This window comes from Pristis pectinata, chromosome 28, assembly GCF_009764475.1.
Source record: "Pristis pectinata isolate sPriPec2 chromosome 28, sPriPec2.1.pri, whole genome shotgun sequence".
NCBI lineage: Eukaryota > Metazoa > Chordata > Chondrichthyes > Rhinopristiformes > Pristidae > Pristis > Pristis pectinata.
In genome coordinates this window covers 14,938,494-14,957,222 of record NC_067432.1, presented here as the reverse complement: position 1 = coordinate 14,957,222, position 18,729 = coordinate 14,938,494, and the positions used below count along the sequence as shown (strand labels likewise).

General features: G+C 41.4%; 1 protein-coding gene across 2 annotated transcripts in view; it reads left to right on the top strand.

The window, feature by feature from the left end:
- myo5c (myosin VC) overlaps positions 1-18,729 on the top strand; it is an 84,990-nt gene that overhangs the window by 23,579 nt on the left and 42,682 nt on the right. For both annotated transcript variants that reach the window (XM_052040422.1, XM_052040423.1), the window contains exons 5-15: positions 97-253; positions 1,428-1,571; positions 2,798-2,879; positions 3,048-3,155; positions 4,778-4,884; positions 7,132-7,397; positions 8,704-8,785; positions 8,948-9,088; positions 11,743-11,868; positions 12,005-12,088; positions 17,407-17,541. In XM_052040422.1, coding sequence (XP_051896382.1) covers positions 97-253; positions 1,428-1,571; positions 2,798-2,879; positions 3,048-3,155; positions 4,778-4,884; positions 7,132-7,397; positions 8,704-8,785; positions 8,948-9,088; positions 11,743-11,868; positions 12,005-12,088; positions 17,407-17,541 — 1,432 coding nt within the window. The remainder of the gene's footprint in view (positions 1-96; positions 254-1,427; positions 1,572-2,797; positions 2,880-3,047; positions 3,156-4,777; positions 4,885-7,131; positions 7,398-8,703; positions 8,786-8,947; positions 9,089-11,742; positions 11,869-12,004; positions 12,089-17,406; positions 17,542-18,729) is intronic.

The following is an 18,729-nucleotide window of genomic DNA, read 5'->3' as shown; positions in this document are numbered from 1 at the left end:
TAATGTAATTTAAATTTAGTTATGTTTCCATTGGATAATGACTCCTTAAAGGGGAACTGTTGCATTAACTCTTCATGCTATGTCTCCTCATGTTAGGAAGAATCGGAACCAGTCTATTATTGTAAGTGGAGAATCAGGTGCAGGGAAGACCGTATCTGCCCGATATGCTATGAGATATTTCGCCACTGTTAGCAAATCCAGTAGCAAGGATTGTGTAGAAGATAAAGTCCTTGCATCAAATCCTATAACAGAGGTAAGAAGCAATAAAATAGTACAGCAGTTACAAAGTCAATAACCTTAAGATTAAGAACCTTAACAACGTTTAAAAAGCTAACAAGGTAATCAATCATTTGGGCGATAGAAAGTGTGTACTATATCTTTCGTGGTTTTTAATTATCTCCACCATCCCTGGGTGGGGGGTGGGGTGGGGGGGTATTGGTGATAATTTCAATTGTTTGAGTACAGCGATGATCATGCATTTAGGGCTTAGAATGTTATTGTGGAGATTGGTTATTTGTATAGTTTGAGTCCACAGTATGTTGTATTTAACAGAGGTAAAGTCAAGCTTGGAGATGTTAAGGTTATGAAAGCCTTGGAGAGAGTGTGAGGAAGATTTAGCTCAAATGATTCCTCGGATATGAGGTTGGAGGGTGGATTCTTGTGAAGAAAGGCTGATAAAGCTGAGATTATTATCCTCGGAGCAAGCTGAGAGGAGGTGTATTAAATGTTTTTCAAATAAAGGACCATCTAGATGAAGTAGATAAAAACTGGATGAAAACCAAAAAAGACAGATGAAAGGTAATTGGCAAAGAACCAAAGGTGATGAGGAATAGCATTTTTCTTGCAGGGTGGTTTAGCAACTGGAATGTGTTGGCTGACAGTTTGATGGAGACTGATTTAGTCATTGCTTTCAAAAGGGAATTATATCAGAACTTGGAGGGGAAAAAAGCAGGACTATGGGGATAACCAAGGAAACTATATTGCTTTTGCAGTGAACTAGTATGGTCCTGAAGGGTTAAATGTCCTCTTCCTTGCTGTTGCCATTCTATGATTTTATGAGCCGGTTCTATCATTAATAAATATCCAGAAGAATAAACATCCCTCTTTGTGCATCATTATAGTTGAAGTCCATACAAACAAACATTAGAGTCTGCCCTTTTTTTAAATTCATGGCAGTTTCAAATTGCTGGGAACTACCGTTATAATGAAGGAGACTTGGGAAATGTCATTCTTCAGTCTGTAAATGTCAATGCTTAATTCAAAATTTTCTTCATTAAAATGAACAAAGGCCTCCATAAATAATAGATACTCATTTATTTTTTTCATATTTAACTTTTTCAATAAACGTTCATAAATGGTTTGATTGCAGGATTGCCTAATGCATGTTCTGCCTCAAGATGCTTGTAACAATATCTCCTCGTTTCCAGGCTATTGGAAATGCAAAGACGACACGAAATGACAATAGCAGTCGTTTTGGTAAATACACCGAGATCAGTTTTGATAATCGGTATCGAATCATTGGTGCAAATATGAGAACTTACTTGCTGGAAAAGTCTCGGGTGGTGTTTCAGGTAAGAATTTTGCTGGGTAGAAAGAGATTCAGGAACATGGCTATGGTGTATAGTTTTCTAAAACATAACAATATGTATAAACTTCTCCACAGTGCTCTTGGCTTTCAGTTATCTTTGTAACGAGTTGTCTTTTAATTCTATGATTCAAATATTTGCCATGATCGTGGCTGATCACCATTTCAGTCTCCTGTTCCTGCCTCTTTCCCATACTCCTTGTTTCCTTTGACAGTAAGAGATAAATCTACCTCCTCCTTGAATGTATTTAGTGACTTGGCCTCAACTGCCACCTGTGGTAGAGATTTCTAGAGTTCACCACTCTCTGGGTGAAGAAATTTTTCCTGATCTTGGTCTTAAAGGGCATACCCCATATCCCAAGGTTCTAGACTTTCCAGTCATTGGGTAGATACATCCTCCCTGTATCTATGGCACGAGTTGCTCGTACAATTGTTCTGTAGATTACTTCTAAATTCATAAGTTTACTGTTGAATCAGTGATCACATACACTTTGTCTGTGGTGATTGGACAGTCCCAGGCACCCACTATTTCCACGCCCATCTGCTCTCCATGTACAAGTCATGGATGTTAAGCACAAATCTGGTGGTTTGGATAATCAGCTAGCTAGATCAGCTGAAAACAAAAAGGAATAAAGATAAGTTGCAATCTAAATTATATTTTTCCAAAAAAATTATTAATATTTTTATTAATAATTTGAAGGATATGAGTATTGCTAGCGTAGTTAGTAATTTCCCTTGAGAACATAGTGGTGAGCTGTTGTCTTAAATAGCTAAGATATTAATGTAATGTTTTTATAGGATGTGGGAATTGTTGGCATGGTTCTTAATAGTTACAACTTCTTGTGTTGGATGTATTCATGGTGGCATTGGGCACTGGGTTCCCAGACTTAAACCTGGTGCCAGTGAAGAAATTAAATCATTTAACTGTGTGGAATCCAGCAGGCCTTGCATGCTGACTGACATAGGATAATCACGTATGTCATATAGTCATCGAACAGGATAATTCCCACCTCTGCCCATCACTCCACATTACCTCACACCTTCACATCTTAACAGTATGCACCATCGCTTATTCGCCAGCTTCCTTGTACTACAGTATTCTTATTTCATGGTGAAAGTAGGGTTATGATAGCAAATGATTAGAGCATAGCTATGTTCCAATTATACTGCCCATTTGGCAATAACATTGCATTGTCTATTTGTTAAATTCAGACAGAAAGTGAGAGGAATTATCATATATTCTACCAACTTTGTGCATCTGCTGATAAGTCCGAGTTCAAGCACCTAAAACTAGGTAGGTGTTTTGATAGCTTCCTACTTTTAAATCTGTTTTATATAAATTTGTTTTGGTCTGCTGAGAAGGAGACTGTGATACAATCAGGGCACCATTTGTGAAATGAGGTTTTTTCTGGGATTCAACAATTGATTTACATTTTTCTAATGAGATTTAAATTATTCACAGGTGTTGCAGAAAACTTCAGTTACGTTAACATGGGTGGAAATGCTGTCATTGATGGTGTTAATGACAGAACAGACTTTACCGAAACTCAAAAAACGTTTTCACTGTTGGGTAAGTGAAGGATGATTGGCAGTGCTTCTGAAGGGGCTCACTTGGTAAATGTTCCAGGTACTTGGTCACACAACCCACAAAAATTCTCTCCTGGCTTCAGAGAGCTGAGCATGAGTACTGCCTCTCTGAGATAAAATGGCTTGGCTTGGATTTGGCTGAATGTGGTTTGACACTGAGGTATGTGTTATTCACACATATACCTCCTTTATATTGGAAGACTGAACTTAATGAAGAGAAAGTGCAGATCTTAAATTAGAGATCTTTATTAGTCACATGTACATCGAAACACAGTGAAATGCATCTGTTACATAGAGTGTTCTAGGGGCAGCCTGCAAGTGTCGCCATGCTTCCAGCGCCAACATAGCATACCCACAACTTCCTAACCCGTATGCCTTTGGAATGTGGGAGAAAGCCAGAGAACCCAGAGGAAACCCATGCAGACACGGGGAGAACGTACAAACTCCTTACAGACAGCAGATGGAATTGAACCTGGGTCACTGGCGCTGTAAAGCGTTACGCTAACCGTTTCGTTACTGTGCCTGCCCGTGTGAGATCCTGCATGACTGCAGGATTTTGTGTGTGTAGCCACTATTACAGGGGATGGTCCAGAACATGCCTTGCCCGTGGAATGACTGAGAAATATTTAACAGCTAGCAAAGCTGCACCTCCAGCTTTCAAATTTCTTCAGAACTTCTGAATGTCCTTAACACTCCAAAGTATTTAAAGATTACTAACTAGCAAATAAGCACATATATTTTTCAAAAAGAATTACATCACCTGAAAGCTCTTAAACAATTAAAAGCATTACAGCAATCAAAAATAATTTAAGGAAAACTGAAACCTGCCTTAGTTGTATCTTTCTTTCTCACAGCATAAAATCTCCTTTAGAATGAATGGGTGGAACCTGTCCCAAGGATGGCCTGTAGTGAGTGGATTCCCCACTAAGTTTATGCTGCACCACTGAACTCTATATGGAGGGCATGTTGAGCCTCCTGATGGAGCACAGTGACAGATTCACCAGCAAGAATGTGTCCGTAATTTTGAGACTTCAGTGTTCAGTTGCTCATTCACCAAAACCCAAACTTGCTGATTTTTTTGTTAAATCTAAGTATCGCTGTTCTGGGGCTAACAAGGTGAAAATCAGGTAAGCTTCATGCTCCTGAACTTTGTGCCATTAAAGCAAGCACAGCTGGGAGCCAAATCAAGATGGGACTGGGCACTTCATTGCAGCGAGATGAGCTCTCCCTCCTGTTAATGTCCTAACAAAGCATAGTAATAAACACACTTAAAATACATTGACAAACTAACATTCAAATTGGTTAGGGCCAGCTCTAAAACACATCATAATTAGCAGCCAATAGTGGGATATAAACTAATTAGTCAAATTTTTCAAACTTAAGCCTGTATTTGATAAGATTTCATATTGTATATTTACAACAAAGCCATTTAACCCTTTCCGAATTGTAATATTGTTTTCTGCCATGGATACCAAGTCCCTCCCTTAATCCAATTTTGTCACCAAATTAAGTTTCCATCATTTCTGCTTTCTATAAATGAAGTCTTTGTAATATGACACAAGAAACCCAGGCGCATTAAACAAAAAAAGTAAATCTATTTTTCAGGTTTGAAAGAAAACTTTCAAATGGATATCTTCAAAGTATTGGCAGGGATTCTGCATTTAGGAAATGTAGAAATTAGGGCTCTGAGTGACGAAAAATCTTCAGTAAAAGTAAGTCTGCAGCTTTCAAATCTTCTATCATATGTGATGTTCAGCATTACAGTAAATGTTTAACATTAAATTGCAGTTTTGAATAGAGTGCATTGATGATACACTGATTTTTTTTTCTTATTTTCAGTGTATTCATTTATAACTGTCTTTAAATAAAAAGGATTGTCATTGTTAATATTTTTTTGTTTTGAATAAAACCTTTAGTTTAGTGCTTGTTTCCCTGCTCATAAGAACATGGGAAATAGAAGCGGGTCTAGGCCCTTGTGTCATACAGTAATACAGCATCAAAACAGGCCCTTCGGTCCAACTTGTCTATGCTGACCCAGATGCCAATCCAAGCTAGTCCCATTTGCCACATTTGGCCCCTATCCATATCGATACCTTTCCTATTCGTGTACCAATATAAATGTCTTTTAAATGCAGTTATTGTACCTGCCTCCACCACTTCCTCTGGCAGCTTGCATAACCATTTCTTAAGTTCAAGGCTTATATTTTCTCTCAGCACCACCTTCCTGCGCTCACCTGTGTCCCTCGACTCCCTTAACTTCAAAAGGCTCTAGATCTCTGTCTTGAATATGCTCAGTGACTGAATCTCTGCAGCCCCCTTGGGTAGAGAATTCCAAAGATTCATTTCCCTCTGGGTGAAGAAGTTTCCCCGCATCTCTGTTCTGAATGACCTACCACTAATTCTGAGACTCACTCCTGGGCCTAGACCACAAAACAGGGGAAACATCAACTTCACATCTACCCAGAGAAGCCCCTTAAGAATTCTGTATGTTTCAATGAGATTACCTCTCGTTCTTCGAAACCCTAAAATGTACAAGTCACAGAATCCTAGAGCGGTGCAGCACAGAAACAGGCCCTTTGCCCCTCTATGTCTCTGCCAACCCTCATTTCCATTAATCCTACATCAATCCCATTTTTATTCTCCCCACGTGTTCATCAATTCCCCCCATATTCACCGTTCATCTACACATTAGGGGCAATTTACAGTGCCCATTTAACCTACCAATTGGATGTCTTTGGGAGGACACAGGACCATCTGGAGGAAACCCAAACAGTCACAGGGAGAATCTGCAAACTCTACACAGACCCGCACTCAGGATTCAAGCTGGGTTTCTGGTGCTGTGAGGCTCTACTTGCTGCACCACTGTGCCACCCAAGTCTCGGATTAATCCCCACATTTTCCAAACCCACCATCCCAGGAATCAATCTGGTAAACCTTCATTGCTCTCCCTCTATCACAATCATCCTTCCCTAGCCAGGGAGACCAGAGCTGAACGCAATATTCCAGGTGTAGCCTCACCAAGGGTTCTGTGTAATTAGAACAGGATGTCTCCATCTTGTACTCAAAACATCTTGCAATAAAGCCTAATGCAATGTTTTCCTTCCTAGTTCCTTGCTGTCCATGCATGTTAACTTTCAGTAATCCGTATACAAAAACATCCAGGTCCTCCTGAGCACCAACATCTTTCCCATTTATAAAATACCGTGCCTTTTTATTTTTCTGACCAAGGTGGATGACCTCACATTATATTCCATCTGCCATGTCCCAGCCCATTCACTGAGCCTGTCTATATTCCAGTGAAGCCTCCCTACATTCTCCTTGCATTCCACCCTGCCACATAGCTTGGATCATCAGTAAATAAAGGAAGTAGTAACAGAGGTATGTTACCAATCAGCTGATTGAGGAGAAGGAAGAGAGAAAGTTTGAGAATATATTCACTGGAGACAATGGGATCTTTTAACAAGAGAGTCTGGGATTTGCTCTCCGTTAAGCAAAGGAAATTAAAGGGGAGATTTAATAGTAGAAAATTGAGGGATTTTGATAGGGTTGTGAAGAAGATGCAGAGCAAAGATTGGTAACCAGAGGACTTGGTTCTGACATAATTGGGGGAAAAAAAGCCAGGAATGATGTGACAATTGTTCTTTTAACTTGGTGAGTTGTACTAGATTGGAATGAACTGTCTCAGAAGTGGTGGACATTGATTTAAGTAGGCACTTTGAAAAATGTGAAGAAAACATTTGTTGGAGTGTGGAAGGAGTGTGAGGATTGTTCCAGAGCCCTGGAACAGATGTCACAGGCAAAGTGGCTTCCTGTCCCTCAATAATCTAGTTCTATAAACTGTTCATATTCAATTAAAAACTATTTAAATTAGTTAATTAATAAATGTATGGACAGCCACAGAGTTTTGAATTCAAAGAATGCACTCATAATGATCATCCTCCCACTTTGCTTCTAAACAGCATGATGATCATCATCTGACAGTATTTTGTGAACTCCTTGAACTTAAGACTGAAGACATGGCTTATGGACTGTGCCACAGAAAAATTGCTACTGCCTCAGACACTGTGATCAAACCCATGACCAAAGTTCAAGCTGTCAATGCCAGGGATGCTTTGGCCAAGCACATCTATTCTCATTTGTTCAGTTACATTGTGGATCACATTAACAAGGCTCTACAGTTTTCTGGAAGACAGCATACCTTTATTGGTGTATTGGACATTTATGGGTAATGAAAACATCACATAATCTGCAGGAAAATATTAGTAGTTCAATTAACAGCTTGGCTGTGTCATAAAATTTATCTTAAATTTCAAGTTTGTTGACAGTGAAAATTGTATTTCACATTGTGAAGAAAGAAGCTTTGTGAAATTTAATCTTTGACACTGTATTATGAGCTTTATTTTGACTCTGCAATAACCTACCAATGGTGTTTCTGTTTGTTGTGCACATTTGAAGTGGAGAGAATGCCCTGATTTTGAACACACTGCCTCATTTGTGTTGGGTCAACAGAAACCAAACAAGTGTCCCAATAGCACTTGGTGGATTGAGGGCTAGCAATATTTTGTGGCTTTTGGTCACAGTAGAAATCTTTAGGTTGAGGTTTCTCTATTGATGAATGAAGAGCAGTGTTGGGCCGTGGGTGGAGGCCTGAGTTATTTTATGTTCCTGTACTGTGCATGACCCATCTAAGTCCTAACCTAAAATGGTACCTGGATTTTATTTATGGTCTTTGACCTCCGTTTGTATTCTTTAAGGAGACTACTGTCTGAAACAGTGGTACTTTGGACATGGTGAAAGGCCATTTCAATCTGGATCTAGCCACACTGACAGGTTGGAACAGGGTGCTGGTGATGTGTCACCACTCTGAGGTCATTATCAAACTGTTAATGCCAGGATAGTCAGGTTAAGCTGAAGACCAAACTGGGCATCAATAGTGAAGGGAGGAAGGTGATTTTTAAAATTCCCGTTAGGCACTGAATCCAGTTCAACAAAATACCAAGAGTTTTCAGATACTTCATTCAACTCGGCATTCCTTCAAATGTGGGGCCCAATAATATCAGTAAGCTATTCAGCTGTGGAGATCATAGTATCTATTTTTATCCTAAACTCATGAGTGGCATTGATTTTGGAATCGGGACAGCTGCATGTTTTTCTGTACACTCACCTAACCCTACTGCCTTGGGAGTCTTCTGTGCTTGCTCAGTTGTGGTGCTGAGTGTTACAGTGAATTCAGAGGACAGTAGAAATCAACAATGACTGGATTTTATTCAGCTTGACTAAATTATTGAATCAGATTGAATGATTCTATTTCTCCTCAAGCCCTGATGTCTGATGTTGAACCCCACTTACTGTTCTAGTTGAAATAGCCAACTGGTGCTCAAAATTGGAATCTCTAACCCTTAGTTCTGCACCGAGCATTAAACATCTCCAATGTGCCATCAAACAGATAAATCTGATTTGGGTTTTTACTGTAACATATTATATGTGGTTCTTTCAAGAGGCAAGAAAGATTGTTATTTGCATCCCTTTAGGTTTGAAACCTTTGACGTGAATAGTTTTGAACAATTCTGTATAAATTACGCCAATGAGAAACTGCAACAACAATTTAATCTGGTGAGTACTTGCAGTACTGCTGATGTTTGAGTTCTATTCATCGTTTTGATTATAATTTTATCCGTGTTTTAGTGATGATGACCGAACTTAACCACCTGTAAAGTTATCTTAACTGTAATGAAAATGTAGATTAAATCTTTTTTAAATATAAAATCTTTCCAGCACGTGTTTAAACTTGAACAAGATGAATATATGAAAGAAGACATTCCATGGACCTTGATAGAATTCAACGATAATCAACCTTGCATTGACTTGATAGAAGCTAAGATGGGTATATTGGAGCTACTGGACGAGGAGTGTCTGGTGAGGATGAAGTGCTTAAGTAATTGCCGATTGTTTGTGAGCCATGGCAATCCATGTTGTTCCTTTAGCAAGTAAAGGGGATGCAGGCTGAGAAAATGGTTTTAAAGTCAGCAATGCATCATAATATTTCTGTTTTCTCCTTTTAATCTTTGTTTTTTTTTATTTAAATGAACTCGTTTGTTTAGATACATTTTCAGATGAGTCATTTTAATTGTGCACTCTTTGAGCAGAGCCACCAATGACAATCAAAAGCAAAAGGATGTTTTGTGTTCCTTTTTGTTTTCACTTTTAATTGTTATGTAGATTAATGTAGAAATGAACAAATTTTAAAATGAAAATATTGTTATTCTATATATCTCATATAGATATTATATATATCTAAGAGGATCTATGATCATTTAGAGAATCATGGACTGATTAGGGACAGCCAGCATGGATTTGTGAAGGGAAGATCTTGTCTCACTGATAGGGTTCTTTGAGGAGGTGGCCAGGAAGACTGATGAGGGTAGTGCAGTAGATGGGGTCTACATGGATTTTAGTAAGACGTTTGACAAGGTTCCACGTGGTAGGCTCCTTCAGAAGGTCAGAGGCCAAAGGATCCAGAGAGGCTTGGCCATGTGGATTCAGAATTGGCTTGCCTGTAGAAAGCAGAGGGTTGTGGTGGAGGGAGTGCATTTGGATTGGAGGGCTGTGACTAGTGGTGTCCCACAGGGGTCGGTTCTGGGACCTTTACTTATTGTGATATTTATTAGTGACTTAGATGAGGGGGTGGAAGGGTGGGTTAGCAAGTTTGCAGATGACACAAAGATCGGTGGTGTTGTGGATAGTGTGGAGGGCTGTCGAAGCCTACAGAGGGGTATTGATAGGATGCAGAGCTGGGCTGAGAAGTGGCCGATGGCGTTCAATCCGGAGAAGTGTGAGGTGGTACACTTTGGAAGGACAAACTCCAAGGTGGAGTACAAGGTAAATGGCAGGATTCTGGGCAGTGTGGAGGAGCAGAGGGATCTGGGGGTTCATATCCACAGATCACTGAAAGTTTCCACACAGGTGGATAGGGTAGTTAAGAAAGCTTATGGGATGTTAGCTTTCATAAGTCGTGGGATCGAGTTTAAGAGCAGCGAAGTAATGATGCAGCTTTACAAAACTCTGGTTAGACCACACTTGGAGTACTGTGTCCAGTTCTGGTTGCCTCATTATAGGATGGATGTGGAGGCGTTGGAAAGGGTGCAGAGGAGATTTACCAGGATGCTGCCTGGATTAGAGAGTATGAATTGAGGAGAGACTAAAGGAGCTAGGGCTTTACTCATTGGAGAGAAGGAGGATGAGGGGAGACATGATAGAGGTATACAAAATATTAAGAGGAACAGATAGAGTGGACAGCCAGCACCTCTTTCCCAGGGCACCAATGCTCAATACAAGAGGGCATGGCTTTAAAGTAATGGGTGGGAGGTTCAAGGGAGACATCAGAGGGAGGTTTTTCACCCAGAGAGTGGTTGGTGCATGGTCTGCGCTGCCTGGGGTGGTGGTAGAAGCAGGTACGTTAGTCAATTTCAAGAGATTGTTAGATAAGCATATGGAGGAATTTAAGGTGGAGGAATATGTGGGAGGAAGGGGTTAGATAGTCTTAGGAGTGGTTTGAAGGTCAGCACAACATGGTGGGCTGAAGGGCCTGTATTTGTGCTGTATTGTTCTATGGTTATCGGTTTAGTATTGTCTCTTGTACCGAGGTACAGTGAAAAACTTGTCTTGCATATTGATCATACAGGTCAATTCATTACACAGTGCAGTTACATTGAGTTAGTACAGAGTGCATTGATGTACCGTTATTGTAAAAGCAATAACAGTACAGAGTAAAGTGTCACAGCTACAGAGAGAGTGCAGTGCAATAAGGTGCAAGGTCACAACAAGGTAGATCATGAGGTCAGAGTCCATCATTTCAGGGAACTGTTCAATAGTCTTATGATCTTGCATTATTTGGGTCACTCAAGAATCCTTGAAAGTCAGTAAAGTATATCTGGGGTAATCAAGTTGGTGTGTGAAGGGAATGAACCACAAAAACTGCTTCAGTAGATAGCTGGGGCTAAAACGTCAGAGTGGAAATAGTGTGTGTTTCATTTAATGATGATTAGATAACTGCTGTGAAACCTTTAAACGTAGCAATTGAATGATGTTCCTGGTCATTGTTATTTTAGCAGTTAATAATGTGTTTATCTGCAAATATTAGAGACTGTAGCTGGCTCGTTAACAGTAAAATGTATAAATTACTAGTCAGTTTTGTCTATCCACCAGCTATGGATTTTACAAAATGGAAACTTTGACCATACAAGGCTCCAATATACCAGAAATGCATTAGGGGTGTAAAACATCCTGTTTGCTTATTAACTTAAGATATTTCCAGAATAATTATAACAGGCAATTGAGGGGAATTTGAAAAAATTGTTTTGACAGAAGAGATTTTGTTATGGTGGTCAGGAATGTGCAATTGAAGTACTTCTGTGCCTTAACCTTTCATTTGCTCATAAAGCTTATAATTAAACTTTGGACTAATATGTGTGAAGAATGAATACCTGGTATTGTATTAATAACTGGGAAAAATAACAGTTTCTAAGTAGATGATAAACACCAAATTGATTTTTTAAATATTGTTTATTCAGCTGCCATTAGGAACAGAGGAAAACTGGCTTCAGAAACTCCAGAACAACTTCTTAAACAAAAACCCCCTCTTTGAGAAGCCCAGAATGATGAGCAAGGCTTTCATCATCCAGCACTTTGCTGACAAGGTAAGTGACAGTCAGAGCAGTTCTCTTTCTGCCTTGCCCTTGAATATTTCCATTAGTAGCAACATATCGAATACAGGAGGAGGCTGAGATTTGTGCAACTGATGCTTTGGAATAACGAGTTTCTCATTTCCACAAGGTGCAATATGAATGTGAGGGATTCTTGGAGAAAAACAGAGATACGTTGTATGAAGAACTCATCAATGTACTGAAGAAAAGTAAGGTTTGTGACCATCTCTAATGTAATACAGTTTATTATGTAATAATAAGAAAAGCTACCCTTTTTAAAACTTCACAGGCTGCTATTCTATTGTGTTCCCTCCAAATTCTAAAACCTAATTTTTCCATCCACAGATAATTGCCTAGCTGAAGTTAGTATTGCTGCAGTTCCTTGCTTGGGAGCCCATTTCTTCTATCCTCTTGCACTATGATTTCACACAGGTCCACAATGCCCTGTGTGGAAATACCTTTCCTTCTGGTGTAAAGAGGTCAGCTTGCCTTCTGTGGGCTGGATCATGCTGACTTTTAGCCAGCAGTTCCATAGAGAGCCACCGGTCTGCTCCAGTGCATGCACCAGTGCCTTGTGGGCTTCCTCATCTGTGCACTGCAGTGTGGCAACATGGAATGTGCTGGGGAGTCATATACACACACGTCTGATCTCCCATTCCAACAAATCCAGGAGTGGCTCCTATTTGTACTGAGCTGAGGGGCTGTCTCTGATCGCTCAGCTTGGTTGGCATATCTAGTGAGACCCTACTCATTTGTTCATATTGTATTTCCTTAGGACATAGAAGGGGGTTATTCAGCCCATTTAAGTCTATGCCAGCTCGCAGAGCAATCCCATCCCCTCCAACTCTTCCCCCCCCCCACCCAACAACCACCCCTTACCTATTTCCCCATTCTCTCTCGCATGCACCATTGACCTCTAACCACGCACCTACATTAAGGGGGCAATTTACTGTGGCCAATTAATGTGACTGCCAGCATATCTTTTGGATGTGGGAGGAAACCAGAGCACATGGAGAAATCCTTGTGGACACAAGGAGAATGTGCAAAGTCTGCACACACACCTCCCAGGGTTAGTGTAGCTATTTTAACTAAATTAACATTGCTTTTTTTTAGTTAATTTACATGAGGGTAAAAGTGTCCTGAAGTAAACATTTGTTTTTAATTTATTTTTCAATTTCTAAAAAATTATTTGAATGTTTCTAAATCTCTCCAGTGATTGGACAGCGTGACCTGTCAGAAGGCATTCAAGGTGCCCAGGCACATAGCCTTGGGATCCACACGGTGGAATGGCCGTAGCAGTGTCACCTGCAGAACATTGGAAGCAGCTTGGCTGCAGGTGTTTAGCATGACCGATGGCTGTCACGTGAGCTGCAGGCTGGACCACGATCTGGTCCACTGTTCCTGGTCTCTGCAGAGCTGCTTCCAGTGGAATCTTAACCACACCAGCTCCATTGGAGCTGAATCCCCTCCATTTATATTGCAGACCATATCAGAAAGCACTGTGGTAATTGCATACGCACACTTGATCTTGCACAGTGGCTCACAAATGCAGCAGTGAAACAGTGGGCAAGACAAATCTTGCCAATGCAGTTACAATATGATTGCAGCTAAGTATTTATCATGCTAGTTCCTAACCTTCTCCCATTTCTGGGGAAGCCTTGTACAAGTCAACAATGGTGAGAACTTACGGCTGGCCTGCACAGGTAAATTGAGAGTACGATCCATGGCAACCTGAAGCATAATCCAAGGGCAAAGCCTCAGAACAAAGGGACGTCCCTTTAGAACTTTAGAGGAGGAGTTTCTTAAGAGGGTGGTGAATCTTGCCACAGAGGGCTGTGAAGGCCAAGTCATTGGGTCAATTTAAGGCAGAGAATGATAGGTTTTTGACTGGTAAGGGGGTTCAGGGTTACACGGAGAAGACAGGAGAATGGGGGTTGAGAAGATGAAAACAGCTATGGTTGAATGGTGGAGCAGACTCGATGGGCTGAATGGCCTAATTCTGCTCCTATACCTTATTGTCTTGTGTTCAATGTGGCATTACAAGTATCACCAGCAGACTATTTCCTGAATGTTTGCTGACAGGAGTTCACTGTGCAAAGGGAACACAAAATGCCACATGTTGATCTTTTTTATTCTTTCGTTTGGGATGCAAAAATAAGGTAATGTGTTGCTTTGCTACTTTACTGTGTGCTCACCAAAATAAATATAGTTACAGGATGCAATAGCTAAAAGGGAGAAATTTTAACCCCCAATATATGTGGATTTGGGTTTATGTGAGGGTAATAAACTATCACCAGGAAGCAAGAAGTTGGCCTGCCTCAAGAATGTCCACTAGTTAAGTAGCCTTGTGCACAGAGGAATTTCTACAGGATACAGACTTGTGGAAACACCATTTCAAGTCATGCAGACGAAAAGCTTAGTAAAATTATTTGCAGTTCAAGCAGACCAAACTTTCCATCAGTTCTCAAGTGGTTCCCAGACAAAGCCAGAACTTCTGGACTGTACTCAACAGAAATCCCCAGGTTTACATAGAACAGCACAGCATTGGACAGGCCATTCAGCCCATGATGTTGTGCCAATCTTGATGCTGATTTATACTAAATGTCCTCCTCCTGTTTACCATCCATTTCCCTCCATTCCTTTCATATTCATGTGTCTAACTAAAAGCCTCTTAAATTCTACCAAACTGCCTGATCCCGGTACTACCTCTGGTAATCCATTGCGGGTACCCACCACTCTTGGCATTTTTTTTTAAAAACTTGCCCTTCACGTCACCTTTAAATTTCCTCCCTCTAACCTTACAAGCATATCCTCTGGTGTTTGACGTTTCTACCCTGGGGAAAAGATTCTGACTCTCTACCCTATTTATGCCTCTCGATTTTAAAAACCTCTGTCAGGTCTCCCCTCAGCCTCCACCGCTCCAGGGAGAATAACCAAAGTTTGTCCAACCTGTCTTTGTAGCTCACCTTCTAACCTAGGCAGCATCCTGGTAAACCTCTTCTGCACCTTTTCCACATCCTTCTTATAATGGGGTGACCAGAACTGCACACAATACTCCAAGTGAGGTCTGACTAAAGTTTTAATATACATCCAGCACGAGTTCCTTACTCTTATACTCAACACCCCTACTTAATGAGAGCAAGCATTGCCATAAGTCGTCTTTACCACATTCACCCACTATCAGGTCTGTCATCTGGCATGGCACATTTCCAGAAACCAGGTCCAGTATGTTTTCTCCTCTAGTTGGACTCTCCCTATGCTGTTTCAAGAACCCCTCTTGGATTCACTGAAGAAATCCCACCCCGTCTAAGCTTCTTGTAGTAAGGAAGTTCCAGTCAATACTGGGGAAGTTGAAGTCCCCCACTATAACATCCCTGTTGTTTCTGCACCTTTCCATAATCTGTCTACATATCTGTTCCTCCACCTCTCAGTGGCTATTGGGAGGCCTGTGGTATAACTCCAGTGTAACTGCACCCATCCTATTTCTGAGCTCCACCCAAACTGCCTTGTGGATGAGCCCTCCAGCATGTCCTCCGAGTGCTGCTGTGACGTTCTCCCTGATCAGGAGTGCAACCCCTCCACCTCTTTTAACCCCCCTCTGTATCACATACAAAACAAAACTCAGGAACGTTAAGTAGCCAGTCCTGTCCCTCACGCATCCAGGTCTCTGTAATGGCAACAACATTGTAATTCCATGTACTGATCCAGGATCTAAGTTCATCCTCCTTATCCATAGTACTCCTAGCGTTGAACTAAACACATTTTAGCCTGTCAGTCCCACCGTGTTTATTCACCTGCCCCTTGCTGTCCTTCCTTTCCATCTTACTTGTCACACCATCTTCCTTGCCCTCAATCCTACCACCTCATGCCCTGGTTCCCATCCCCTGCCACTCTAGTTTAAACCCCTCCAAAGTAGCACTAGCAAACGAGGATATTGGTTCCCTCCAGTTCAGATGCAAACAGTCTTGTTTGTACAGGTCCCTCCTGCCCCAGAAGAGAGCCTAGTGATCCACAAATCTGAAGCCCTCCCCCCTGTACCAGCTCCTTAGCCACGTATTGAACTGCACTAGGTATCTATTTCTCACCTCACTAGCATGTGGCACGGGTAGTAATCCTGAGATTACAACCTTGGAAGTCCTGCTTTATAACTTTCTACCTAACTCCCTAAAATCATTTTTGCAGGACTTCTTCATCCCTACTCCTGCCTATGCCATTCATACCTGTATGGACCACGATCTCTGGCTGCTCACCCTCCCCTCTCAGAATGTCCTGTACCTGCTGCAAGACACCCCTGACCCTGGCACCAGGGAGGCAACACACCATCCTGGAGTTTCAATTGCAGCAACACAAACACCTATCTGTACCCCTTACTATCGAGCCCCTATCAGTATTGCTCTCCCTGACTTCACCCTTCCCTTCTTTGCCTCAGAGCCGGGCATGGTGCCACTGACCCAGGTACTGATGCTGGCCTCTGAAAGGTCATCCCCTAAACAGTATTCAAAGAGCTATACCTGTTAGGGGAATGGCCACGGGGAACCCTGCACTGTCTGCCTACTCCCCTTACTTCTCCTGGTGGTCACCCATCTATCTGTAGCCTGCACCTGAGGTGTGACTGCCTCACTAAACCTCTCATCTATGTTATCCTCGGAATCCCAGATGATTCCGAGTACATCCAACTCCAGTTCCAGTTCCTTCACCCGGTCTGTCAGGAGCTCGGTCATCAGGGAGACCATGAGGTTCCCTGACTCCCCACATCTTGCAGGAGGAGCATTCCATTGTCATTTTGTCTACACTGTCAAAGGTCACAAATTAACAGGAAAATGAAAACCTTACCTGACTCTTACCTGCTCCTCACCAAAGCCTCAGCTCCTCACGCCTACACTGGCCCACTCTCCGAATGGCTGCTCCAAAATGGCCACACCACTTGGTCCTACCTTTTTATTGGCAAAAGTGTGTGGCAACTCAGCCAATCAGAAACAACTTTTTAAAAGATGCTGACTCCTCCCCTCTGCTGATCTGGCTGTGGCAACTGGAGAAAACAAGCTCTCAACGGGGGGAAGATTTTAAAAAGCTTCCGGCTCCTCTGATGATCCGTACCAAGTTAGCTGCCCTATGTTCCAGAAGCAAAATGCACCTGGTCACAGTACTCCTATTTTGTGTAACTGAAATTGCCCAGTTTCTAAAGCTGCATTGTTGGAATTGTGTACATGTGTGGGCACTGAGTAAGCAAAGGATCAAAGCTTTCTGGTACATAATTGTCAAGCTTCACGCTTGAGTGATGATCATCAAATGAAGGTTTGGAGGGTGAATGGTACTTGTGGCACATAGTAAAGGAGAGAGGACACAATCAGTGGACATGGGAATTGTAGCAAACACTTGTCAAAAGCATTGAAGTAGATCTTCCAAACAAAATGGGCAAGAATACGTGAAGACAACGCGATAAAACTAAGTCCAGGAGCATGGAATTGCAGCATGGAAAACCTAAATGTATTGCAATGAATGTAGTTTATGTGCTTTTTTTTAATTACACAGTTCCAACTACTAGCTGATTTCTTTCAAGACAACGAATCATCCACAGGAAGCCTGAATGCAAACATTAAGGTCAGAGCTGCAAGACCAGGGTTTAAATCCTTCAACAAGCAACACCGGACAACAGTTGGCAGTAAGGTACAGTTATGTAGGGGATCATTTTCTGCAGTAAGATCTTCTAACGTGAGTTTGGGGTCCAAGTCCATACCTCCCTGAAAGTGGCAATGCAAGTAGGTGGAGTGGTAAATAAGGCGTATAGCATGCTTGCCTTCATCGTTGAGGGCACAGAGTATAAGAGTCAGGAAGACATATGGCGGTTGGAGAAAACTTTGCTTAGGTCGCACATTGAGCATTGCATGCAGTTCTGATCGCCCTATTACAGGAAGGATGTGGAGGCTTTAGAGAGGGTTCAGGAGAGGTTTACCAGGATGATACCTGGATTAGAGGGTATTAGCTATAAGGAGAGGTTCGACAAACTTGGATTGTTTTCTCTGGAGCGTTGGAGGCTGAGGAGAAACCTGAATAGAAGTTTATAAAATTATGACAGGCATAGATGGGGTAGATAGCCAGAATCTTTTTCCCTGGGTAGAAATGTTGAATACAAGAGGGCATAGCTTTAAAGTGAGAGGGGGTAAGTTTAAAGGGTGTGTGTGGGGCCAGTTTTGTTTTTACAAAGAGAGTGGTAGGTGCCTGGAATGTGCTGCCAGGGATATTGGTGGAATCAGCTATGATAGTGGCATTCAAGAGGCTTTTATATCGGCAAGTGAATATGCAGGGAATGAAGGGATATGGATCATGTACAGGCAGGAGGGGTTAGTTTAACTTGGGATCAAGCTCAGCACAGACATCATGGGCTGAGTGGCCTGTTCCTGTGCTTTGAGAGCCAGCACATACTCAATAGGCTGAATGGCCTCCTGCAAGTAAAAACACAGACATGAAAAAAGTACAGTTAGATTAACAAAATTGTAAGGGAAATTGTTAAGCAAATTATGATTTTTTTAAAATAGATATCCCTATTTACAAAGCTCAACCTTTATGAAATGTGTTTTGGCATCAGCTGCAATTTTTCCAAAAATTCGATACTGTATTGAGGGTTTACTAGGGAACAGGATTTACTTGGAGATAAAGTAAATTGGAACTTTGTCCAAGCAAAAGGGGTTAGAGATCTATTAGGAAGCATTTAAAATAGAAGAGCTTGATAAAGAAATTTGAGTAATTGCTTCTTCCACCAAGTGGGTCATTTAGATCTCATTTCAGTAGTTTTGAAACACTGCCCAAAATAGTGTAACCACATTCCTTTGCAAGAGTTGCTTCAAAAGAAAAAAT